At 38.6% G+C, this 26,115-nt stretch overlaps 2 protein-coding genes and 2 pseudogenes across 2 annotated transcripts; 2 read left to right on the top strand and 2 right to left on the bottom strand.

Annotated features, from left to right (window-relative positions):
• The window catches only part of LOC117635393, a 2,204-nt pseudogene extending 1,203 nt beyond the window's left edge, over positions 1 to 1,001 (top strand).
• A 5,644-nt stretch (positions 1,002 to 6,645) lies between these two features.
• On the top strand, positions 6,646 to 7,527 carry LOC117635392 (DNA repair protein XRCC3 homolog). Its single transcript, XM_034369720.1, has one exon. It carries the CDS (start codon positions 6,646 to 6,648, stop codon positions 7,525 to 7,527), a length of 882 nt encoding a protein of 293 aa, XP_034225611.1.
• A 309-nt stretch (positions 7,528 to 7,836) lies between these two features.
• On the bottom strand, positions 7,837 to 10,246 carry LOC117635391. The gene is made up of 2 exons (XM_034369719.1): positions 10,027 to 10,246; positions 7,837 to 9,935 (listed from the first exon to the last, which is right to left on the bottom strand). The coding sequence occupies exons 1-2, from the start codon at positions 10,244 to 10,246 to the stop codon at positions 7,837 to 7,839; spliced, it is 2,319 nt and encodes a 772-aa protein (XP_034225610.1).
• A 6,383-nt stretch (positions 10,247 to 16,629) lies between these two features.
• LOC117635390 lies at positions 16,630 to 25,170 on the bottom strand (annotated as a pseudogene).
• Between the last annotated feature and the right edge of the window lie 945 nt (positions 25,171 to 26,115).

Genomic DNA, 26,115 nt, shown 5'->3' with positions numbered 1-26,115 from the left:
TTACGATTCTTGACCTTTCAATTCCAATATTCATCCTATTCTACTATGTAGTCATACACTAATGAGAGAATGCAGAGTTTGCTTTAATATACATGTGTCTTTTTTTCATCAACAAAGTCATATTTATGACATGACTACACAAGTAACCGTTGCAAGTTTGCCTTTTGTAGTGCGGAGGTGCAGCTGGAATCATTTTCAGGGGGCGCTGATTTTTTCTACAGACTTGTCGATGAAACCGAATGGATGAGCTCAAGGGTAACGATACACAAAGCTGTACTTTATTACGATAATTCAATTGTTTTCTCACCTTTTTTAAGTGTTGAGTTGTATGAAATTGTGCTAATATTATATGTGTCAACTTTCAGCACCTGGACATGGCAACCTTTCTTATCCGCAAAAGGCAACTCTCTCATCCGTTGGTTTTTGGAACTGATTGGACAACGGCAGATTGTTGCTTGCAGGTAAACATGTAACCATTGTGCAGCAATTTGTGCTTCATTTGCTGTCGGTTGTGATTTTCTAATATGCCTTCATTTAAATTTGTGCAGCAATTTCTAGAGCCGTTCAAACCGACGGCCAGGAAACGTGGATCGAAGAAGGCTGCTGGTTCAAACACCGTTGTCCTTCCAGCCAGCAAGGTGAAGAATTTACATCACTTTGTGCGTGGTACGTGGCAACACGGCTATGCCCAAGCTTGGACAAAAGTCCGGAAGGTGTATTTTCCATATAATCTGAAAGGGTCTCATTGGGTTGCAATCGAACTTGATTTCGTAAGACATACTGCAACCGTGTATGACTCCTATATTGATTATACGAAACGTTCAAAGCTTGTTACGCTTCTGCACCCTATTAGCGATACGCTGGCACGAGTGCTGTTCGATATGCATTTTTATGATGATTCTGAGGTTGAAGAGGTGAAGCAAAAGGGGCTGACGATGTCGATGTATACGCCATTCTCAGTGTGCATCATTGCAGATGTGCCACAACAACGAGATGGGTAACGTTTGTGAATTTTGTGCTGTTTATCCAAATTTTACATAACTGCAGTTTTAATTTCCCAACTAATTGGCCTCACAGTGCGTCTTGCGGAATCTTGACCGTCAAATTCATCGAGCATCTCAATGCTTTAAAGTCGGTAGATAAAGTTGACCCTTTGAAGATCAAATATTACCGACTCAAGCTTGCAATTGAGGCTTTACGGGGGGAGGCATATTTATGAGGTACATTTTATCTTTTTGGCTTACTATTGTTGCTCTCTTTTATTTCCTTCGCTATCTCAATATTCACATTTGTTGGGTGATTTATATTTGCTGAAAGCTCTGAAATAGGACTTTTAATGTATTATTGTTCTCAAATGTATCCATTATATGTCCCTTTATTGATATGGCATAAGTGTCAATCTTCTGGTTTATATTGTCGATTTGCTTCAGTAGTAGTTCTAGTTTAGAGCTTCTCCCAATATATTTCGACAGCACTCATGTGAGGGGAAGTGCTGTTGTCGTGGTTATTACAAAATTTCCCAATAAATTTATTTTGTTAGTAAGGCTGTTGATTTTGAGGAATTATGATGTCAGATATGGGATGCCTACAACGTGAAGGGCCAGAGTTTTAAAACGGCCATAGAAGCTGCTTGCCTACTTCTCAGAATCGATGACATTGTGAGTGGGATGAAGAAGAAGCAGCCTCCTGGTGCAAAAGCTCCTTCCAAGCCTCAAGTTGAGACAGAAGGCGATGCAGATAATGAGCAAATAATTCCGGAGTGCTTATCGAGAGCACGTGGTTATCTCAGTTTGAATGAAGTTTTGCTTTAAACAAGAAAAAAAGGAGCATTATAAGTTTGATGAGGATATTTTTTAGGTTTGTAATGTCACCTTAACTTGGTAGTGTGTGTTTTGTCCCTCTTCTTTCTTTCTCATTCGACGAGGGGTGGGAAAGAAGAGAAGTCTTCTTATTGGAGAATGCTAATGTTAGTTTCACATGTCATCTGTGTATCGAACACAATTTCTTTGTTCAACTTAGTGGATTGGCACAGTGGAGCTTATTTCTACCATTCTTCTGAATGATTGTTAACAGTCCAAACTTAGTTATTGACACAAATATGTACTTTTCTAAAAGTAAGAAAACAAAAAGTTTTTCATGGCCAAGCATCAATTTTAATAAGCCAGTGTGGCACCTAAAACACACAACGTACGGCACTGTACACAAACTTGTGGAGGAAAGGATTCATATTGAGCATCTATTTTATCCACTTAGGGGGAGTAAGAATTGATCTTGTCACTCCCATATTCAGCCAATATGCCACGTATTGATTCAAAGCAGAGCTTAAAAATGAAACGAAAGCAGATAAAAAACCCTAGACACGGCGAGCTGATGCAACTGAAATTGGCAAATAGCAAAGATGACATGAAGTTTGGGACTTCACAAGCGAGGTTGAACGAGGATGAAGCTGTGAGGGTTGCATACAAGCATGGGACGCCTCTTGAAGGAGGCAAAATTGGTGATTCTGAGCCTGTGGATTTATTTTCCAGTCCTCATCATATTCCAAAGTAGGGCAATATGCCTACAATACGAAGGCAATACGAAGGCAATACGAAGGCAATACGAAGGCAATACGAAGGCAATACGAAAGCAATACGAAGGCAATACGAAGGCAATATGACCACAATAAATATGCAATACGAAGGCAATACGAAGGCAATATGACCACAATCAATATACAATACGAAGGCAATATTACAGCAATATAAGTACAATATAAAGGCAATATCAGGGCAATATACATACAATACATACACATTACAGTATTAAGGGAATACAAACACAATACAAATGCAATATTAAGTCAATGTACATACAATACATACACATTACATACAACATTTCACACATCCGAAAGAAATCGCCTCCCAAACTGAACAATACTATCTATCCCGCGAAGGGAACATGAAGGCAACAAAAGATCCATGTACTCGGGTGAGATGAACTGAAGCAACATTCACCGTTACTACAGGTCCATCAAAAGATCCATGTCTTTGTCCTTTCTTCTCGCTGCATGCACGAGGCTATGATGAGCCATTCCATCAGAACCCATATTCAGTACCTGCCAGACACCAGCTACATCAATTTCACTCAAATTGTGGTCTGGTGAGATGACCGAAGCATAATCTCGGAACATTTCGAAGCCGTTGTTGAAACATTCAACCATTTCATGGTTATATTATTCAGATTGTGTGAATGTTTCGAGGGCATTTTTCTTTGTGTCTTCCAATTTCAACTTCAAGGACTCTAACTCTTTGCTCCGACTTTTTGCTTTAAGAGCTTGCTTCACCTCTCCAGCGTATGCTTTGTTCAACTTGTTGGCCAAGTTTCCCATAACTTGGCCATGAATATCGCACTTACTCCCCCACCAATCCGTTGCCTTTGACATATATTGGAGGTGGTGCTTGACGGCAGAGATTTTGTCAAGCGGATCATGAGTCTCAGCCTCACTTCCAGATGAAGTGGGATCATGATTGAGAGTCCGAGGTGGAGATGGGAATGGCACATGCCAGGGCTGGTCCCCCGGGTAACTGACTTGCTCGTTAGGAGGGCGTACATCGGACATGTTGAAGTAGTACTGGGGACAATTCACAGCTGTTGCCTGCAAAAAAACAAATAGAGGTACATTCAGTCTCCAGTTGTAAACGACTATATGGTTAGGTTGAGTGGAGAATATTGCCTTTCAGTAAGACTAATTACCTTTCCCGTTAAGAAGGTGCCTCTGTTGCAGTTCTATATAGGAAGGTTGAGTTATATGTACGAACTTATATGAGGTAAATTGGGTTTTGTGTTGGTGCATTAAATTGATGGGATTCAAAACTACACCATTAACTCCTTGGCTGTAAGTTACAGCAGGACAACATGACATTAAGAACAATAAAATTGGCTTCCAAACGACAAAAAAGGAAACCTTAATGGGAAATAGGAAATTGTGGATTGGAACAAAAAATAGGACTATGTAAGTAAGCATTTATTGCGATTTTCAGAACACAAAATTGGAAAATAGGAAAATAGCAAAACACGAAAATTGGAAATTTGGAAAAGTGACAACTTAAAACTTGGATATGGGAAATAAGGAAACTTGGAAAATTGAAAATTGAAGAAAAGAATTATTGGAAAAACGGAAATACGAAAAAATGGAAAGTCGGAAAGTTGGAAAATTGGAAAATTGGAAAAAGGAAATAAGGAAAAATTGGAAACAGGAAAGAAGGCAATAGGATCAAATGATAGTTGGAAAATTGGAAAATTGGAAAAAGGAAAAAAGGACACTTGGAAAATAGGAAATTTGGGAATTGTAAATTGGAAAAGAAAGCAACTTGGAAATTTGGAAATGTCGAAATTGGCCAAAAGGAAACTTGGAAAATAGGAAAATAGGAAAATAGGAAAATAGGAAATAGGAAATAGGAAATAAAGGAAACTCTGAAAACATGAAAATTAGAAAATTAGAAAATTAGAAAATTCAGAAAAAAGGAAACTTGGAAAGTAGGCAAATAAGCAAATTGGGAAATTGAAAATTGAAAATTGGAAAATAGGAAAATAGGAAAATAGGAAATAAGGCAACTTGGAAAATAGCAAAAGTGGAAATTGAACAAAAGGACAGTTACGAAAATGAAAAATTTGAAATAGGAAAAAAAAGGAAACTTAGAAAATAGTCGAATTGGAAATAAAAACATTGGATAAATGGACAAAAACTTAAATTTTGAAAATTGGAAATAGGAAACAGGGACACATGGAAAATCAGAAAACTGGAAACAAATTGAAATTGTGGAAATGGGAAATAAGACAATTACCATATTGGACAATTTTAATTACTGTCTGAATTAGGCAAAGTAGGCAACTTTTTATAAGTAAAAAATGGGGGGAAAATGGGAACATTGAAAAATTGGAAAACTGGAAATAGAACAAAAGGAAACTTGGGAAATTGCACAATACGAAAATAGGGAATAGGAAAAAATAATGAAAAATTGAAAAATTGGAAAAATGGAAAATTGGAAAATTGGATGACACATGGAAAATAGGAAAAATATGAAAAATGGCAAAATGGAAACGAATTGAGATTGGTGAAATGAGAAATAAGACAATAACCATTATTGGTCAATTTGAATGAGTTGGTGAATTTGGCAAATAGGCAACTCCCTTATTTCAATGACATAATGGGAAAATGACCAAGTTGGGAACGTCCAACTTTTCCATATATTACAAAAAGGCATAAAGTCAACCTGGGTAATAACTCCCGCCCATACTATCCCGCCCAATACACTCCCGCCTAACACTCCCGCCAATCCCTCCCGCCAATTACTCCCCCTAATCCCTCCCGCCAATAACTCTCTCACTTACTGGTTTGGTCATTAAAATTTGCAGGTATATTAATCAACCCAACTGTTTGAAATGAAAACTTCCATCACATTAACTGCTGCTTACAGCCACTACCTTCCCCACAGATTTAACTCACATCGCATTTAGTCCCCTGTTGTTCCAATTAAGTTGTACAGCAGCCAACAATAAATATCAAAGACCATGGCCCATAACCTCACACCAAACCCAACGATTTCAATTACTGAAGGAGGGGAGACTGAAACAGAAGCCAAGTCACCGAATTCACTCCCTACAGACTTGGTCCATGGCATACAGCAATGTCAACGCAATACCATGTTTTGGAAAAATCTTCATGCAGACATAGTTTCAAAAAATTGTGGAGGGCCAAGCTAGATGGGGTGTCATAAAAAACCGCACAATTCGCTGTCGTTATCATGCGCGCATGCATCTCCTACATATAAAGAGAATGAAAGAAAAAATTGAACTTGCCCCTGCCACTGCAATTATGGTATTCAAGGAATCAGAAGCAATGGCCAAGTTGAAGCAAGAACAAGTGGAAAGGGGATTTGAACTATTTCGTAAATTTGCAATAATTGTGGATCCGGCAGGAAACTGGGCCAAGATCACTGTGGCCGGGGTCATGAATTTCATGGGTCGCGGTCACCACACTTGAAGAGTATGCAACTTCGAATTTGTCAACAGCAGGGAAATGGAACTATGAGGTGGCGTATTTTTGTATTATGTAACGATAGGGTGGCCTGTTGTTGTATTATGTAAGTTTGGAAATAGGAATGTATGGAATGATGAAGCCTCATTTTGTAGGGAAATGGAACTATGAGGTGGCGTACTTTTGTATTATGTAACGATGGGGTGGCTTGTTGTTGTATTATGTAAGTTTGGAAATAGGATTTTATGGAATGATGAAGCCTCATTTTCTATTTCTGCGTATACAGTTTATCGGTCTCCAGTTCTGTGGCGATATATCGGCAATATATATGCAATAAACATGCGGATAGTGGCAATATTATGTCAATATCAGGACAATAGAGTAGTGATAGAGTCACAATATGATCCTATTAGAGGACGTACTGCATCAGAATATGGTTTAAATTATATGGTCCAAAAATATACTAATAAATAAACAAAAAAGTAATTACAACCTGGAAAAAGGATGAATTAAACATTCCTTAAAAGATAGATGGCCTACAGTACAGACCTTCAAAATGAACTCTATATATATATAATGCATGCCTTGTAGCACCATCACATCCCCCCCTAAATGACACAAACATGACACCCCAAAACCTCATGCTCCTTCCTCTTTCAACCCCTAAATTATCCATTGGATGCCCAATACTAGATCACTGCTTGGGGGGTGGGATAGCCTGCAACTCCATACCAGAATTAGTAGGGGAGAGTGGTTCTGGGAAGACGCAGCTTTGTCTCCAACTTACGGTACGAGCTCAGCTCCCACCCTCACATGGTGGACTAGGGGGCTCCTCCATCTACATATTCACAGAATTCAGCTTCCCATTTCGTCGATTGCAACAACTATGCAACCTTTATCATGCATCATACCCCAACTTAATAAGGTTGGAGCCATTGGAAGACATATATGTTCATGGTGTTCATGATGCTCAAGAACTCATCCATGTCCTTGGAGACATAGAAGCATTTATTGCCATTGATCACACCCGCCTACCTGTGAAACTCATTGTCATTGATTCCATTGCTGCATTTTTCCGATCACAGTATCAGACAACACCGGCAGATTTGAAACGGCGGTCTGAAATGTTCTTCAACATATCTGGGACATTGAAGGGTTTAGCAAATAAGTATGGGTTGGCGGTGGTTGTCACCAACCAAGTGGTGGATTTTATTGGGCCACATCATGGAGTGAATGGGGTGAGGTTGGGAAACTTGGAGTCCCTAGACACATCAGGCAGACGGGTGAGTCCAGCTTTGGGACTGGCTTGGGCACATTGCATAAATTCAAGAGTGTTCTTGGCAAGACATGAGCAATCTATTGAGGTTGACATTAGTAATGCTCCTTCAACAAGTATATGTAGTCAAACACATAGGACATTTCACCTTGTATTTGCCCCACATCTGGCCTATGCATCGGCCGAATTTGTGATAAAAAAAAAAGGTATAGTCGGAGTATCACAGTAACTGTGTAATATAGGAATTCTAAGAACTTTAATGTTTTGGATCCATTTGGAATTACATTCCAGTCCCTTTAATTTCGCACTCAAATTATAATTGCAATCAGAAAGCAATACCAGTACAATAAAAGGTCAATATAATGGCAATCTGTCAGCAATACAGCATGCTGTAGCAATGCAACCCAAATCAGCATGCTGTAGCAATGCAACCCAAATAATGCAAATTTAAAAGAATTCCCATTCAACATAACACGAAACCCACCACAAATAAAAGTTGAGTTCACATGACCTACCAAAGCAACACAAATCTTATTGTCTAAGATACATTGCGCAATGGAATATTGTTTTTACAGGTGCTTTTATTTTGGCCTGCGGAACCGCACCTTGAGCACTTTCTTCTAATGCTGCCCTCTCCTTGCGAGGGAATTCTTAACTTCTTTCGTCTGCCTGGCATGACCCTTGCCACGGGGGGCAGCACAACTCGACTTCGAACATCTTCAGGAGTATCCCACATTCCGTGAGGTTGTACCGGGTAGATGCTATCCGAATAAGCATCCATCCAGGTTTTTCGAGTGTAATACCGAGAAGCCTTTGCATATACACTTACTTTCAAGAAGCGGCAAACTGCAACTACATGCTTGCAAGGTAGCTGCTCAAGCTGAAACTTTCTACAACTACAACTGTTGTTCGTCAAATCTACGAGGCCATCCATATTACCGTCCAAAACATTATACTGTGCATTATTCACTTTAACCACATTCATCCTTGCAGCATCCTCCAACCTGTTCCTCAACTTCTTCTCTCCAAAATTGGGGCACAATGTTGTTGTGCAATTCAAAGCCAACTCACAACGTTCGGTGAACCATTTCACAAGGAGATTAACAATTTCCCCTATCAAATGAACCACTGGCAGCATTCTTGCAAACCTAAGGACTGAGTTGATTGACTCCGCAATATTTGCTGTCATTACATTGTAGCGGCGTCCATCCATGTGAGCTCTAGACCACTTATGTAACCCTGCCTCTTCAAGATATTGAGCAACATGTTCCTTTCGCTTGATCTTGCGAAAATGACCATCAAATTCAGCAATGGAATAAGATTTTGCAGCCTTCTCAAAGTGCATAAGTATGTGATCACGCTTTTTCAACTTGAAAGTGCGTTTCATGTTCCCCTTCATATGATAAAAGCATATGCCATGTTGTGCAGTTGGAAAAATTTTGTTCCACACATTCTCTATGCTAACATTGCGATCAGAAATAATAACAAGATTGGGACACTCACCAATGGCTTCATGAAGTTTAGTGAAAAACCAATGCCATGATGCATCCGTCTCCAAATCCCCGATCCCAAAAGCAAGAGGATATATATTTCGATTACCATCGAATGCATTTGCTACAAACATAACACCCTTGTACTTGGATTTTAAATGAGTGGCATCCACGGCTATCACTGGGCGCATGGAAGAACGGAACCCTCTAATACATGCGCCAACCGCCATAAATAAATACACAAAGTGATTGTTCTCATCAGTTCGGATGTGTGTTTTTGTGCCGGGATTCATACGCTCCAATTCATAGCAATAAGCTGGAAGGATATAATATGCCTCCTCTGCTGATCCTCTAATGGACAATAGAGCTAACTCCCTTGCTTTCCAAGCTTTTGAATAATGGATGGTGCAACCAAAGTTGTGTTTCACATCTCTCATAATGTCACTTGGTGTGTATATTGTCCGACAATCCTTCAACTTCCTTTTAAGTGAACTGGCTACAAGTGCTGCTGTTGCTTGACGATGCTTGTCACTTACAAACCTCAAATCACATTCATGGACAGTTGTACACCTCACAATCATGAAGCTGTATTCTCCAATTCTCGATGCTCGGACCCGCCATGGGCATGGACGTTGAGAACAAACCACAAGCAACCTCTTAGTGCAAGAGAATTGCACCTTAAATTCAAAGTGGCCTCTTAATGCCGTCAACCGTAACTCCGTCAACAATGTTTTCTTACTAGAGAAAATTTGCCCAACTGTAATTTTCGGATTCCAATCGCTTCGTGAAAACCCGCTGTCCAAATATGCTTCTTCATCTTTTACACAGACTGCATTATACCGATTTTTTTCACCCATTTGACTCCAATAATGTTGACGAGTGGGTTCAGATTCTCCTCCTAAACGCATTTTTGGCAACTGGGCAGCTGTGTTCAAGCACCCCAAATTAGGAGGGGCAGAGTACACTGACACTTCATTTCTTTCAGTACCATTATCACCACCATGCATCTCATCCACCTCGCTAAAATCAATCATATCCATAAAATCTGTCCCTACTTCACCTCCCAAATCAGTGACATTTGTATTATTCCAAGTTACTTCATTGCTTTCAACAATGGCAACTGAAGAATGACCCATCCGACTACTATCTGTCGTGATATGCATACTATGAACTACATCATTTTTCAGTCCTTTATCTTCTATACTCACGAGTAAGGGAGCTAGTTTTGAAGGTGTTACCTCGGAATTGTACTTCATAAAAAAAATTGACATCATCATCGTCCTCAATCTTTATGTGCTTCCACTCATTCGAGGCCACCAAAACTGAGAATTTTAAGCAAATCTTGTCTTCCCTGATGTTTGTATTACCAATCCGATGCACACGGTCCAACAGTTCAGCAAATTTGATGGTCCGTGGAACTATTAAGCCTTTTGAGTCACCCCCTTCGTATTTGCACATCTTCTTCGAGGTGACCCATTTTCCATTGTAGCACACGAGAATAACAATTGTCTCCATTTCTGACCATGACAAAACAACATTTCATTCACACAATAATATAACCACAATAAACATACAATAGAATAGCAATATAATCACAATATAGCCGCAATATAGCAGCAATATAGAGGCACTATAATAGCAATATAACAGCAATACGACTGTAAAATAAGAGGAACACAACCACTGTACACTGGTAACACATCAGAATCTCACTATACAGATCTACTACATCAAATTGAAAATCCCAAGTTTGAAGATTCACATATCCAGACCAATCTAAATGGAATTGGTACAAACCCAGATGAATGAGCATGAATATTCAACAAAACCTAACCCAAAGACATTAAAGCCAAAACGAATTTAACACAAACCCAAACAATCAAACTATAACTCATTTCACATAATCCCACTGATATTAACAAAATAACCATGAACAATACCTTTTCGGGTTCGGCAATCCACTACAGATTCAACGTTGCAAGCAGCTATTCAGAAGACATTGCTGAAGGGAAGGGTTCGCGATTCCAAACAAAGAGCAACAGATCGAGTAGGGGAGAAAGAGCAGCTGCGGTATGAGAAAGAGAGCAAAGACAGAAACAGAGAGTTGTGCTAGAGAGAGAGAGAGCCAAGATAGAGAGAGCCAAGACAGACCCAGAGAGCTGTGATAGACAGCTACCAAAGAGAAAGATAGTTGTGCCAGAGAGAGAGAGCTGTGTGACCTAAGAGAACAGACCAAATTTCTGAACTTGTGAAAAATCAGCAATAAGGGTACAATAATTTTATATTTATAGGTGATAGTTCCAAAAATTTTAAAAAAGGGTGGTATTTTCAGTTACAATTATGAAAATGGTGGCATTTTGGGCTATTTCCCTTATTTTTATACCTTATAATGAATTGAGATGTGGACAATGAATGTGTTTCTTCCTTCATAGTTGTGCTTAAAATGATATTTCTCTTGATATCTTTTCTTTGGTATGAAGCAGAAACAGGGAAGGAAATCTCATATGAAATGGTATTTTATGTTGGAGGTTAGGTTTATTTTATGTTAGATTTCATACTGAATCAATTTGAAAGGTTCCCTTGAAGACTATATGAATTTCTTTTAAGTTTTTATGGTTATAAGTTATAACACATTAATTTTATTTTTTCTTATCAGTTCTTTCAACTTTATTTTGCTAATTCAGTGTTAGTAGTTGTCAAAGATGGCATCAAAGCTTGGCAAATCTATGCTCAATGGGATTGGTATTACGATTTGATCAGTGATAGGACTTTTGGTTAAATCCCAAGCAGGGAATGCATTCTTTGCCATAGGTCCAGGACAGGTCCTCTTGGCTTCCCTTGATGCTATCAGTAATAAGTTGATTAGGGTTCTATAACCTATAGGTATTTATAGGTTAATTATTTCTGCTTTTATAGCTTACTTCTCCATTAGATTAACATAGCCTATAAATGGCAATATACATATGTATTAGTTTTGACCACAGGTGTCTATAAATTACCTATTCTTTTGTACAACAAACTTGCACATGGTTTGATTATGTTATGGGTATTGGTTTGATTCTATTAAAGTCTGGGTCTTTTGGTTTCATTATGTTATAGGTATTTAATAATTTGTGGCAATGACAGATTATACTTTTGTCCACCACATTCGTAGAATGCTTGTCGTATTTAAATTGTGGTTTATGCAGTTAATTTTTTGGCCTTAATTCTATAATAATAGCCATTTTCTTCACTAAAATTTTCCCATTTGTCAAAACTAACACCTACCATTTTCCAAATTTGTAGCAACAAAATCAACACCCATTGATTTGATGCTATTAAAGCTCGGTTGTTTTGGCTTAATTCTCTCATACCTATTTAATAAATTGTCACAATTGTTCTAAGTTTGTTATGTCCATCAGATTAATAGAATGGTTGATGTACCTAAATTGTTGTTTGTCATGTTGGATTTTTTAACTTAATTTTGTGATGATAGTTGGTCTTCACTCAAATTTTTTCATTTATCTACGCTAACAACTGCCATTTTTCAAATTTGTACCAACAGAGTTAAAACCCCTGCAGAGGACAAGAAAGAATAGAAGCCACCTCTATAGCAGAGCCATCAAGAGAAAGATCCCCTTCCAAGGCAGAAAATCCCCTTCCACCACCCCGTAGCATATACATAAAGACTTGTCCATACTCTTTTGAACAATAAACAGCTCAAAACTGCTGATATTTTGATATTTTGATTGTTGCTTAGTTTATTAAAATATGGTTAATATTTTAACATGACAAGCAGCATAAAAAAAACATGTTATTTGTCTATTTTTTGTAACTTAAACTTGCTAAACAAAGCATGATGCCACTATTTAGATCTCCATGTCTATATAAATAGTACCATCTTTCCTACATATTTTCACGACTTTTTATATATTTCACACAATTTTAAAACCTACAGCATCGCATGGGCACCATTGATAATGAGAAGTCTAAGTCAATACGCGTTCAAAGGTATACTTCAAATGTTGAGCAACAAAATTAAGTAATGATATGTGACTCAAACGCAACCAAAATGGGTGGGTAGCAAACGCAAAACTCAATTGAAATTTTGATTGAAAAAAAAAAAGTAATGATATGTGAGAGAACTTCAAGTGTTGGATAAAAGCAAAAATTATTTTTAAAAAATTATTAAATTTCTTTTATTTGTATTTATTTATTTTCACATTAGGCGAGCATACGATCAAAGAGAAGAAAGTTAAAATATATAAGGTGGCACGCACTGAACACAAAATCAAAGGAGATGAACGGTGAAGCGCATAGTTCCAACAATGAGTTCATATCTTTAGAAACTTATATATTCGGCCAAAAAAAGACCAACAAATATTAAATATGAAGATTCCAAAAGTTCGCCACATCCGCTAACTTTGTGTTTCTTTTTCACACTTGTCTTCGTTGGGGACAAGTTCCCATCTCGTCTCATCCCATTACAAAAACACAAGACAAGACTAAATTTGCTATTTAAAAATAAAAAATAAAAAAACTAGAAAACATTATATTGAATATAATTGAAATAACTATATCTAATATATTTTGAATCGTTAAATACCTAAAATATTCCTCTCTCATATGATGAACACACTCTCTTAATCACCGTCTTCTTATTATATGGGCGTAAGAGTTCCAAGCCAATCGTTGTGTTTTAAAAGACGACGGCAGTGCATCTTAAAACCATCGTTGTGTTTTAAAAGACGACGGTTTTTTTAAAACAAAACCGTCGGATATCTCATCTTATACACTTCTAGCGTTGGGTTGATTTTTAAAACACGACGCTTGTCACTAACTAGCATCCCTTTTTAAAACACACTAAACAAAAAATTGCCGCTTAAGTGAATTCGCGCTTGACCTAAAATTATTTGATTTTGTTGATGTAATAATATTAATGTAACACCCCGACCCCAAATTTAACCCTTATTTAAATTATTTATTTAGTAAGGGCATTTTGGTCATATTCTTAACCGGAGGGAGTTTGGGGTAGTGATTGGTATTTTTGGATAGGTCGTACTGAGACGAGTTCATAGACACGTAGTGGGCTCGAATCGGAGTTGTAACGAGAGAGATATGGTCAAAAGAAACCCAGTGGCACAATCGTAAATATTTTGAAATGGGATTTTTTTTATAAAATCAGATTTTTCCCTCTCTCTCTCTCTCTCCCCTGTGCAGAAACAGCTCCCCCCCCCCGAGTTACTGTTCACAGCGGCGGTTTTTGGGCCGCCGCCGCCGCATCCGGCCACCACTTGGGGTGACACCGGTCCCAAAAGAACCGTGCCATCCTCCTCTTTCCATCCCGACCAATCCCAGCCATCGGAACCACCTGTGCTCGCCGGAAAATGCAAAAATCCGACCGAATTTAACCCAAAATTCAAGGAGCTCGATCTCCCTCCTCCGGCCGCCATTTCTGGCGATCAAGGTATGGAAATTCATCCCTTCTGCATGCTCTAGCTGATGGTTGGGTAGGATTAGATCGATTCTTAGCGTAACCAATTCGATTTTCGAATTGAAAATGGCCGAACTTCGGCCGCCGTAATCGGCCACTTCCGGCCACTTTTTGGGGGTTGTCCAAGAACAAAAGTGGCTCCAAATAGGGTGTTATACCTAGGATAGGAATCTGGAGCCGTGATTTTGAGGTTTTCCGGCGATGCGATATCGCTTTGGGCACCCACGCGCTGCCGGCGCGTGGGCACTGTAGAAATGTGGCACCATGTTCCGATGAGATCCTTAGGTTGTCACGAGCGCGTAGGATTTCGCGGATCTCAATTCGGACGTCGTTTGACTATCGAACGGATATCGCCTATCGGGCGTTATCCGGGTTCGATAGGTTGGGACCGTCGGATGGTCCCAAATTTAATATATGTTAATCTGGGTAATTCTAGGATCGTGTAGGAATTCACGGATCGTGAATCGGAGCCCCGGATGTTCCGATTCAATAATTTAAAGTTTATATTTTATATATTAACAGTTAGATCGTACGATCGTGAGTGATCCGACCGTCCGATCTGAACCAAACTTGCAGGACGAGTGTCCTATACGTTATAGAACCCATAGGAACTTCCGGATCGGAGTTTGGAGGTCGTGGTCCCCGTGGGCCCGTTTGACCAGGGTTAGGGTAGTTTGACCCTTGATTGACCGTGAGTCTTCCGGAGTAATCTCACCTTTCTAGGGGGATTATCGGGTGCTAGACTCTTGTGAAGGGTTACACAATATTAGAATTAATATTTATTATTATAATTATAATAAGTTGGTACAAGAGTACAAAAGAGTCTAGAATGTCAGTTCGGAGTGCTATACGCACTACCTTAGGTACCTCCCCGGATTTTGGGATTTACTATAAGCACCACCAAGTGAAAGTTAGGTCCCACGTGGCGTAGGTTATCCGGCGTGTGGACAGACCCCATACGTGGCGCTGGTTGTACCGGCGTATGGGGAGATATTGTAGTATTGTGTTGAGGTCGCACGTGGCGTAGGTTATCCGGCGTGTCGACAGGCCCCATACGTGGCGTTGGTTGTACCGGCGTATGGGGAGTTATGTGATATGATGTTGAGGTCCCACGTGGCGTAGGTTATCCGGCGTTGGGACAGGCCCTATACGTGGCGTTGGTTGTACCGGCGTATGGGGAGTTATGTGATATGACGTGTAGGTCTCACGTGGCGTAGGTTATCCGGCGTTGAGACAGTCCCCATACGTGGCGTTGGTTGTACCGGCGTATGGGGAGATATGTGATAGTATGGCATGGTCGCACATGGCGTAGGTTATCCGGCGTGTTGACAGACCCCGTACGTGGCGTTGGTTGTACCGGCGTATGGGGAGATTATGGGGAATACAGAGAAACGAAATGAGGTATCGCCTGAGTGTGGAATTAGGTTTTATGGGAGAACTACGTGTGGCTTGATCCCTCAAGGAGGGTACGTAGGCAGCCTAAGGTTGTTAGGTGCAGCCGCAGACTAAATGTTAGGCTTAATTTGTATTTGAATCGTTTGGTAGTTGGTTGAGAATTATTGGAAGGCCGAAGGCCATTTGTGTGTACTGCATGAAATTATATTGTGCATGCTGCCAGTTGGGATATTAAATGTGTTTTTATGCAGGTTGGAATTTTGGGAAATGTCCAATTTATAGGGGAGACTCTGCCGGAATTTCGGCAGAAAGTCTCGGTCTTTAGTAAGTGGGCCCGGTATCGGGGTGATGTCAGGAATTTCAAAGGGTTCGTCCCGGGTTTTGGAAAAATTTGGGGCGGGTCCTTTCAATCAATACTTTAGGCTGGATGGTGATGGATGTGGAGTGGAACTTTATTTACAGAACCCTAATCTTGTAACTTTTGCTTTTAATGTAAGGAACAGCTTAGAGCTATATTGTTGTATTTGGTACAAGTAGTAGGGTTCTAGCGTTTGTGTATTGGTGACATTAGAAGGTTGAAGTGAAAAGATGTTTATGTTTATTTTTTAAGAGTGGTGATTTCGCACTCCAATTTTATCCACTTACACTCTATAAAAAGGAGTGTAAGTGAATAAAATTGGAGTGGGGAAATCATTACCCTTTTTTAAACGAATAATGCTACTCTTATCACATTTATATACCACATTCTCATACCACCTTATGTGGCAGATGAGGTGGACAACACATCAATTAAAATTAATTTAATGTTTTCTTATCTTTTATGATTTATTGACACGTTTTGCAAAACAGTTTCTTATCTGTCACATAAGGTGATATGAAAATGTGGCATATAAATGTGGTAAGTATAGTATTACTCTTTTTAAACATTGCAAAACAGTTTCTTTCTGGTGTCGTAGTTGGATTGTTGAAGGTCCATTTTCTTCAACCCATTCCCAATCAGCTTGAATTGTTTATTCTACAAAGAAACCAAGCTCGAATGAGCCCATCAAAGAAATCAAGCGCAATACCAGCTCCAGCTGAATGGGCCCAATTTGTTGTTTAACCAGTTTGTATAACAAAATATTCAACTTTAAGACAGTTTAAACGAAATATAGAGAGTAATAATCAAGCATTAATAAGAAAACAGTGAGGCACCGCATGGTGAGGACCATTGAGTTGACAAGTACAGATGCAACAGTTACGAATGCTGCGATGCGTCGTAGTGTAGACGGCCATAGTTGGTAAGGAATATTGGGGCTGCAAGTATCCCGTGGATGAAGTAGATCACAAACGCATGATATCACCTTAAAACCACATAACCTGGTACAAATAAAGATATATCAAAGAGCTTGATTTTATAATATATACTATTTCAGAGTTTGATTATAATTTCTAACCTCTCTCTCAATTCCCTCAAAGTTCTTCGGTCCGTCACGGTTGATTATGATCTCATTCTTCTGGCCTGAGGACTTATCTTCAGTGAAGACACTCAAGATGCCATCGGGATCAATTTCGAAGAAAACATCGAAATTATGAACAAGTTTGGGAGCTGGAGGAATGTAACGGAGGCTGCATTCACCCAAAAAGTTGAGATTGGCTGGCGTGCTACTCTCACCCTCGTACATGCGGAAGTCGACCGAAACTTGGTTATCCTTGATAGGACATTTTATTTTCTTCTTGACGGGAATTAGTGAGTTTCTTGGAATCAACTTTACGAACTTCTTATTATCTGCAAACTCCAAACCAATTGTAAGAGGAGTGACGTCCTTGAGAGTGTAGTCCTGAATAAACTCCCCTTTGCCATTCCTAGTCAAGGTTGCGGCTTGAACCGCGGCACCATATGCCACTGCCTCATCCGGATTAACGCCCTTGCACAGCTCCTTCCCCTTGAAAAACTCCTGTAATAGCTGTTGCACCATGGGAATTCTAGTAGAGCCACCGGCCAGAACAACATCGTCGACACTGCTTATGTTCATGTTAGCATCCGTTAAGCACTTCTTCACAGGCTCCATACACTTGATAAATAAATCCCCGTTTAGTTGTTCAAATATGGCACGAGTAAAAGTTATGGTGAAATCAGTATTCTCACACAAACAGTCAATTTCAACCTCGAAGTCAGACTCAAATGAGAGTCTATTCTTTGCCTTCTCACATTCAATTTTTAACCTCCTAAGGGCTCTTTTATTTCCACTAACATCCAATTTGTGCTTCCTCTTGAATTCCTCAACACAGTAGTTCACCAATCTGCTATCGAAGTCTTGGCCACCAAGGTGAGTGTCTCCAGCCGTTGCCTTGACTTGAAAGTCACCAGAAGTGCTAATGGTAAGCAATGACACATCTAAAGTGCCACCACCCAAATCAAATATCATCACGTTTCTTGGGCTACTCCAACCGGCCTTCTTGTTAAGGCCATAATCAATGGCAGCAGCACTTGGTTCGTTCATAATACGCAGCACATTTAGGCCAGCAGAGATGCCCGCATCTTTTGTAGCTCGGCGCTGCGAGTCATTGAAGTAAGCAGGGACAGTGATAACTGCATTTTTCACAGTTGAGCCCAAGTAGGTCTCGGAAATCTTCCTCATCTTTTCCAGAACCATGGATGAGATATCTTCAGCAGAACATTGTTTCTCTTGGCCATTGTGTGTAACCACAATCATGGGCTTGTCACCTGGACCTTCAATGACCTTGAATGGCCAGAGCTTCACATCACTTTGAACAGAGGCGTCACTGAATCTCCTACCGATTAACCTCTTTGTATCTGCAAATGGATGCCAAGTTCTATCAGATAGCATGAGTTAAGTAGGTATTTAATACAAGTATAATAGCTTCTTAACCAATACACTGAAGGATCTTACTGAGAGTTTAGACAATTTTAACTCCCTAAAAAAAATAATCTTAAAACTACAATTCATGCAAACACATATATTAGCTGGCATGAAAAATCAAAATCAATCTTTGGATTTGTTCAAGCAAAGAACTTTAATCCTACATATGATACGTACCAAAGATGGAGTTGGCTGTGTTTCTGACGACTTGGTTAAATGCTGCATCACCTACCAAATGAGTCTCATCAGTTTCAGTGAAGGCAACATAAGATGCAGTCTTCCTGTTCCCGTGATCATTGTGGATGATTTCTACATGATCCTTCTGCCACACGGCTACGCGGGAATAGGTAGTTCCCAGATCGATCCCGATTGCGTACTCTTCTTCTTGAGGAGGAGAGGGAGGAGAAGTATGTCTAAGTCGTAATGTGCGCTGTGGATCCAGACGCATTTCCTCTTTCAACAATAACTCGCACAAGTCATCCCAACCACTTACTGGATTGTGCTTTATCCATTTAACAAAGGGATTGTACTGCTCTGGTAATCCCGCCAGGATGTGTACATGGAGTAGGTCTTGACTTTCCACAGGAGCACTGGCGGCTGCGAGATCGGTCGCCAGCTGTTTGATTTTTTCCAGATACTCAGCCATCGGAATAGTGGGATCTTTCTTGACTTTGTGTAGATCAGATTTAAGCTGATAAATGCGAGCATGAGAGAGATGGGCGAAGTGTTCCTCGAGATTTAGCCAGACATTTCGTGAAGAGTCAGCTCCGGCCATGACAATTTGTTGGAGACTTTCAGATAGAGTGGCTTTTAGCCAATTCATAGCCTTTTGCTCTCTGTTGAACCAACTCGAACCCTTTTGATGTCTGCCGGGCCAATTACTAAAGGTAGACCGAAGTACCCCAGGACGAGGCTCTGTTCCATGAATGATTCCAGAAAGATTGTGGCAGTCAAAATATGAAAGAGAAATATATTTCCATTGTTGATAGTTATATATATCACTCGTAAGTTTGATTGGAACTGGAAATGGTGGCATGTTCTCTGCGGCCATGGAAGCACCTGCAGGAGACTGGCTGGAAGCAGGAGTTGATGAGTTTATTCTCTTTTAAGTTTAATGGCTCTTTATATATATATATATATATATATATATATATATATATACACACTTTTGATTACTTTTATTTTTTTGAGTTTAAAATCCTAACTCCACTACAGCATACAGCCTAAGCGTTAGCAATTTCATGTCACGGACAGTGACTTTACCGGATTATCCAATTTTGAAGAGGCTGGACTATTTTAACATTTCACCTTCTTATTTGTCCTTTATTTATAAAACCCTTCTTTTATGAACCGGATTCAGTTTCAAAGACTAGTATTATTGACTCTTTTTGCCCCTTTATGTATAATACACTCCTCTCTTTCTCCTTTATTCTTCCCTTTTCTTTTTGTTCCTTCTCTCTGCTCTCTCTATTTCTTTTTTTTCATGCGTTCTCTCTCTCTCTCTCTCTCTCTCTCTCTCTCTCTCATCTTTCTTTTTTTTATTCTTTCTTTTCCTTCTCACGTCTCTCTATCTCTTTTTTCCTTTTTTTTTTCTTTTCCTCCGTGAGTTTTCTTCTTCCGCTTTATTTCCTCATCTCTTCTCGCTATTTAATATTTTTTTGCGTTTATCCCTTCTCTCTCCTTTTTTTATTCTTCTTTTTTCATTCTTTTCCTTCTCTCCTCTCTCAGTTTTTTTTTTCCTGCATTTATCTATTCTCTCTATCCTTTTTATTTTTTTATTTTTTATATTATTTTTCCTTGTTGGTTTTCTTCTTTCTCTTTATTTATTTTTTCTGCATTATACCTTCTCTCTCTTTTTTATTTCTTTTCCTTCTCTATATGTTTCCATTTGTTTCCCGTTTATCCCTCATGCGTCTCTCCTCTTTCTTTATGTTTTTCTTATTCTTTTCCTTTGCTAGTTTTCTTCTTCTTTCATTATTTCTTTATTTCCTCCGCGTTTACCTGTAGAAATAATTTTTCCAAACTCTTCTTGGTATCCACTCTCTCTCTCTCCTTTTTTTTTTCCTACTTATTTTCGTCTGCTGGTTTTCTTCTTCCTCTTTATTTATTTATTCTGCATTATACCTTCTCTCCCTCTCTCTCTCTCCCCGCCCTTTTTCTTTCTTTTCCTTCTCTCTCTGTTTTCTTTTTTCTTTATGTTTTTCTTATTCTTTTCCTCCGCCAATTTACTTTTTCTTTCTTTATTTCCTTATTTCCTTCGTGTTTACCCGTAGCTATAATTTTTCCAGATCCTTGTATCTTGAAACCAATTCACCCCACCTTTAACTAATTTTCTTATCAGTTAAGAATCCCTTCATACCAGAATATGTTTTGGTTACCATATCAATTCAATAAATTTTAAAAAACAAACACATGGAAAATTGATATCAGACATGAATATGTAATAAAGTTATGCAAAGCTTGGGTTGTTTATCTCTGTTGTATTGACTGTGTCATTGAGTGTGAGCAAGTTCCTTGGTGATCCATTTTGAATAATTGGCACGATTGTCATCATATAACAATAATTATAACCCTTAAGAAAACAATAATTATAACGAAAGAAGCTTGAAGTCTTGGTCGTAATAGAAAGCAAACAAGGTGAGGATGAAGGAGGTTACCATAAGCAAAAGTCACTGCCGATATATATATATATATATATTTTTTATAAAAGAAAGCAAAATTTACAGTGACTACTACAAATAAATGGAACATCAAATGTTCAAAAAAATCCTTCCTGCAAGTCAAATTGTTAAAATAGTCCAGCCCCTCAGAAATTGGACAAACCGGTCTACTCACTGTCCGATAGTGACATGAAATTACTCTTATGTCACTATCGAATTGTAATTTCAATGTTACTATCGGACAGTGACATAAGAGTAATTTCATGTCATTGTCGGATAGTGACTAGATCAAATTATCCAATTTTAGAGGAGCTGAACTATTTTAACATTTTGCCTTCCTATTTGTCTAGCTTTATTAAAACCCCTAAATGGAATATATATAGCCAACTTTTTCGCACATCATTAAATCATCAGATTGAGTAAGTATTTTCTTTTTGGTAAACAAAAGTTTAGAAGAGGGAGATAGGCTAGGGCAAACCTACGACCTAGAGTCGGTTGGACTGACGCAAGCGACCATTATCCTCCTGCCCCCCGGTTTGGAGTTACGCATGACATTTTCTAGATTATCCACCAACATGGGAACTCGGTTGGGGCTCAATGCCGGATTAATAAGTTTCAAAGACTACTATTATTGACTTTTTGTGTGCTTTATTTATAGTTCACTCTTCTGTCTTTCTCCTCTTTTTTTATTTTTTATTTTTTCTTCTTTATTTTTCTTCTCTTTTATCTCTATATTTCCTTTTCTTTTCTTTTTTTCATGCGTTTGTCCCTTCTCTCTCTTATTTTCCTTTTTTTTTTCTTCATTTCCTCTGGCAGTTTTCTTCTTCCTATTTCTTTCCTTATCTCCTCTCTATTTATTTTTCTACATTTATCCCTTTTCTCTCTCCTTTTTTTATGCTTCCTTTTTTATTGTTTTCCTTCTCTCCCCCCTTTGTTTCTTTTTTTTTTTCCCGCGTTTATCTAGTCTCTCCTATTTCTTTATTTTTTTGTTATTTTCCTCCGCCGTTTTTCGTCTTCCTCTTTATTTATTCTTTCATTGTCCTTTTCACATGAAATTATTCTTATGTAATAGTCACTAGACTATTTTAACATTTTTTGCCTTCCTATTTGCCCTTTTTTTTTGGGTAAAACCCCTTATTTTTTATGCCTTTATCCCTTATCTCTCTATCTCTCTCCATTTTCTTTCTTTTCCTTCTCTTTGTTTGCTTTTTTTCGCGTTTATCCCTTTTGCGTCACTCCTCTTTCTTTATGTTTTTCTTATTCATTTCCTCCCCCAGTTTTCTTCTTCTCTCTTTATTTCCTTATTTCCTTATTTCCTCCTCGTTTAACCGTAGCTATATAATTTTTCTAGATCCTTGTCTCTCGAAACCAATTAACCTCCACCTTTAACTAATTTGTTGGAGACTTTCAGATATAATGGATTTCTGCCAATTCAAAGCTTTTTGCTCTCTGTTGAACCAATTCAAACCCTTTCGATGTCTACCGAACCAATTACTAAAAGTAGACTAAAGTAGCCCAGGACAAGGCTCTATTCCATGAATGATGTTGCGAAATTCAGGTTTACCAAACTTATCAAATTTTAATGCTTGCAAGTATACGAATCAGAAGATAGCATAACTAAGTAAGCACATATATTGTCCCACAGAGAGTGATTTAATTCTCAATATTCCTACCAATTATACTGAAACTAATTTTAAATTGAAAACTTTAATGAATAAAATTGATTTAAATTTGTGATTGAAAACAAAAAAAAAAAAAAGAAAGAAAGAAATTGAAAACTAAAGACAGAAATGCACGACACAAGATATTTAAGAAAACCAAGAGAGAGACACTAGAGTATCCGATTTCACTGTAACCAATCCTACCCAATCCCTTAGCATACTAATTCCAAGTAATTCCCCTTATTGATGATCAATTTTCCTAAACTATTCAATGGCTATGGCATCTAGTTACATCAGAAGTATTTTATATGTAATTCTCTATGCTAGATGAATTCGACACATAAAGATTGATATAACTATTATTTTGTACATTTTTATCATCTTTCTCTAAGATTCTTGAGAAATTCTTGAGTGAGTTTAGTCCATTTTTACATAGTTTTGTGTTTTACTAGGTTTGAAGAGTAAAGATGGAAAAGCAAGCAAAATGAGCATTTTTGGGATTGAAAGATGTTTCACAAGAATGTCTTGTGCAGATTAGACAATTTCACGGAATATAATGTACTTCCTCATAACAAACCAGATGTTGATATTTATATAGTTGGAAAGATACGGATATTAGCATTTTGTAGAATCTATCTATTCTCTCTCTCTCTCTCTCTCTCTCTCTCTCTCTCTCTCTCTCTCTCTCTCTCTCTCTCTTTTTTTATTTTTATTTTTATAATGTTTATTTTCCCTTGTTGGTTTTCTTATTTCTCTTTATTTATTTTTTCTGCATTATACCTTCTCTCTCTTTTTTCTTTCTTTTCCTTCTCTCTCTCTTTCCATTTGTTTCCCGTTTATCCCCTATACGTCTCTCCTCTTTCTTTATGTTTTTCTTATTCTTTTCCTCTGCTAGTTTTCTTCTTCTTTCTTTATTTCTTTATTTCTTTATTTCCTCCGTGTTTACCTGTAGAAATAATTTTTCCAAATCCCTGTATCTTGAAACCAATTCACCTCTACCCTTAATTAAGTTGCTTTTCAGTTAAGAACCTTCATACCAGAATATGTTTTGGTTACCATGTCAATTCAATAAATTTTAAAAAACAAACACATGGAAAATTGAGATCAGATATGACATGGTTTGGGATAGACATGGTTGGGGTTCTTCATTTGGTGAAAAAAAAAGGTTGGGGTTGTCTCTTGGTTCCCATGGGACTGTTCACATAATCTTTCGAGCAGTCCATCTCGTTTTGTATTGATCTATGTTTGTTGGTATCAATCTGTATCGTCATCTGACATTTCTCCAAAGTTGTCTTTTTACAGATCTTGAATTTTAAGTTTCTGTGGCTGTTAATCCCAACGACTTTCCTACTTTGTCTCCCAACCACTCATTCTTGTTCAGATTTTCTTGGTATTATTTCAAACTCTTCTTGGTATCCATTCTCGCACGCAGTTTTGGCCTTCCGAAGAGCTTTGGCGTTTCCACCAATGTCCATGTTCTGTTTTGTCTTGAATTCTTCGACGCAGTAATTCACCATTCTCTTATCCAAGTCTTCACCGCCAAGGTGAGTATCTCCGGCAGTGGCCTTCATGTCAAAGACACCATGGCCTATGATAAGAAGTGACACATCCAAAGTACCGCCGCCCCAATCAAATATCATCACATTTCTCTTACGAAACCAACCGGCCTTCTTGTCAATTCCATAACGATGGTTGGAGCAGTTGGTTCGTTGATGATACGCAACACATTTAAGCCGGTTAGTTTGCCAGCCTCTAAGGTAGCCTGACGCTGTGAGTAGTTGAAGTAAGAGGGGACAGTGATAACTGCATTTGTTTCAGAAATCTTTGAGCAAAGGTAGGACTCTCCGGTCTCCCGCATCTTTGCCAAAACCATGGATGAGAACAAATTGTTTCTCTTCACCCTTATGGTTAACCACAAACACAATCATGGGCTTGTCAGCCGGACCTTCAATGACCTTGAATGGCCCGCATTTGATATCATTTTGAACAGTTTCGTCACTAAATCTCCTACCAATTAACCGATTCGCATCTGTAAATCATTCCCAGTTTAGATTATTATGTGAGGAAGGAAACAAATAAACAATTAATTATAATTGATATCATTGTTTTATTCTTTCTTACCGAAGATTGAGTTGGCGGGGAACCTCCCGATTTGGTTAAATGCTTCATCACCTACCAACCTATTACTATCAGTGATTGTAACATAAGATCGAGTTGTCCTGTTACCGTGATCATTCACCAGGATTTCTATATGATCAGCCTGCCACACTGCCACACATTACTAAGTTGTCCCCAGATCAATCCCAATTGCATGGGTATTTTCTGCCATTGCTAATTTTCTCGATTGGCTCAAGAGCACCAAGAGGAATGTCAAAGATTGACAAGGAAATGTTGGCGTGAATTGTGGATATTGACTTACTTTCCTTACACACCAAGAATTCATATTATAATTGTAATTGATTTACTTTAATTCCTGATTTCCTACTCTAAATAGATTTAGGAATTTATTATTTACTTGCCCATTTAGGTTTCGTTTTATTATAAATATGATCTCCTACAAGGAGAAGAATACACAGAAAATTCTCACAAACAAATATAATTTTCATATTTTAGCATGGTATCAGAGCAGCGATCTGGGGATTGCTGACTCTAGTTTCTGAACCCTAGCCGCCACCATGGGGGAGGATGACTCTTCTAATCCTCATGGCGGTAGCACCACTGCTTCCTCATCTCATTCTCAACTAACCATAGCCGAGTTGAGTGCCTAGGTGGCTCAACTAATGCAGATGCAGACTCAGACCTTGAACTTGATCCTAAATCAGGATCCTACCAAGACGACCCCGACCTTGACTCAGATGACGACCTCAAACTCGAATCAGACGACGACCTTGATTCTGAATCAGATAAGGATTTCGACGACGTGTACCTATGAAGCTTCCGCTGCACAGATTGGCATAAAGTTGGATGGCACCAACTATGCCCTATGGTCCCAAGTTGTCCAGTTGTATATCTCTGGCAAAAACAAATTGGGATATATTAATGACGATCTTCCACAACCTCCTTCGACCGCTCCAACGTTTCCTCGCTAGCGCACTGAGAACTCTATTGTGAAGGGATGGCTCATCAATTCTCTGGAGCAAAGCTTGATTGGCAATTTCATTCGTTTTCCAATGGCAAAAGCAGTGTGGGATGCAATTGCCACAACTTACTATGATGGCACTAACACTTCTCAGGTTTATGATCTGAAACAATGAGGCTCCCGTATGCGACATGT

The sequence above is a fragment of the Prunus dulcis genome, chromosome 7 (genome assembly GCF_902201215.1).
Source record: "Prunus dulcis chromosome 7, ALMONDv2, whole genome shotgun sequence".
Classification (NCBI taxonomy): Eukaryota; Viridiplantae; Streptophyta; class Magnoliopsida; order Rosales; family Rosaceae; genus Prunus; species Prunus dulcis.
Note: the sequence above shows the minus strand (reverse complement) of the source record. Positions and strands in the feature narration are given on the sequence as shown.

Bases quoted from the DNA above. Each gene is read 5' to 3' on its own strand.
- LOC117635392 (XM_034369720.1), top strand. From the start codon at position 6,646: ATGACACCCCAAAACCTCATGCTCCTTCCTCTTTCAACCCCTAAATTA.
- LOC117635391 (XM_034369719.1), bottom strand. From the start codon at position 10,246: ATGTGCAAATACGAAGGGGGTGACTCAAAAGGCTTAATAGTTCCACGG. The intron at 9,936-10,026 runs GTAACACCTTCA...ATATCACGACAG, and splicing joins TTATGAAGTACAATTCCGAG to ATAGTAGTCGGATGGGTCAT.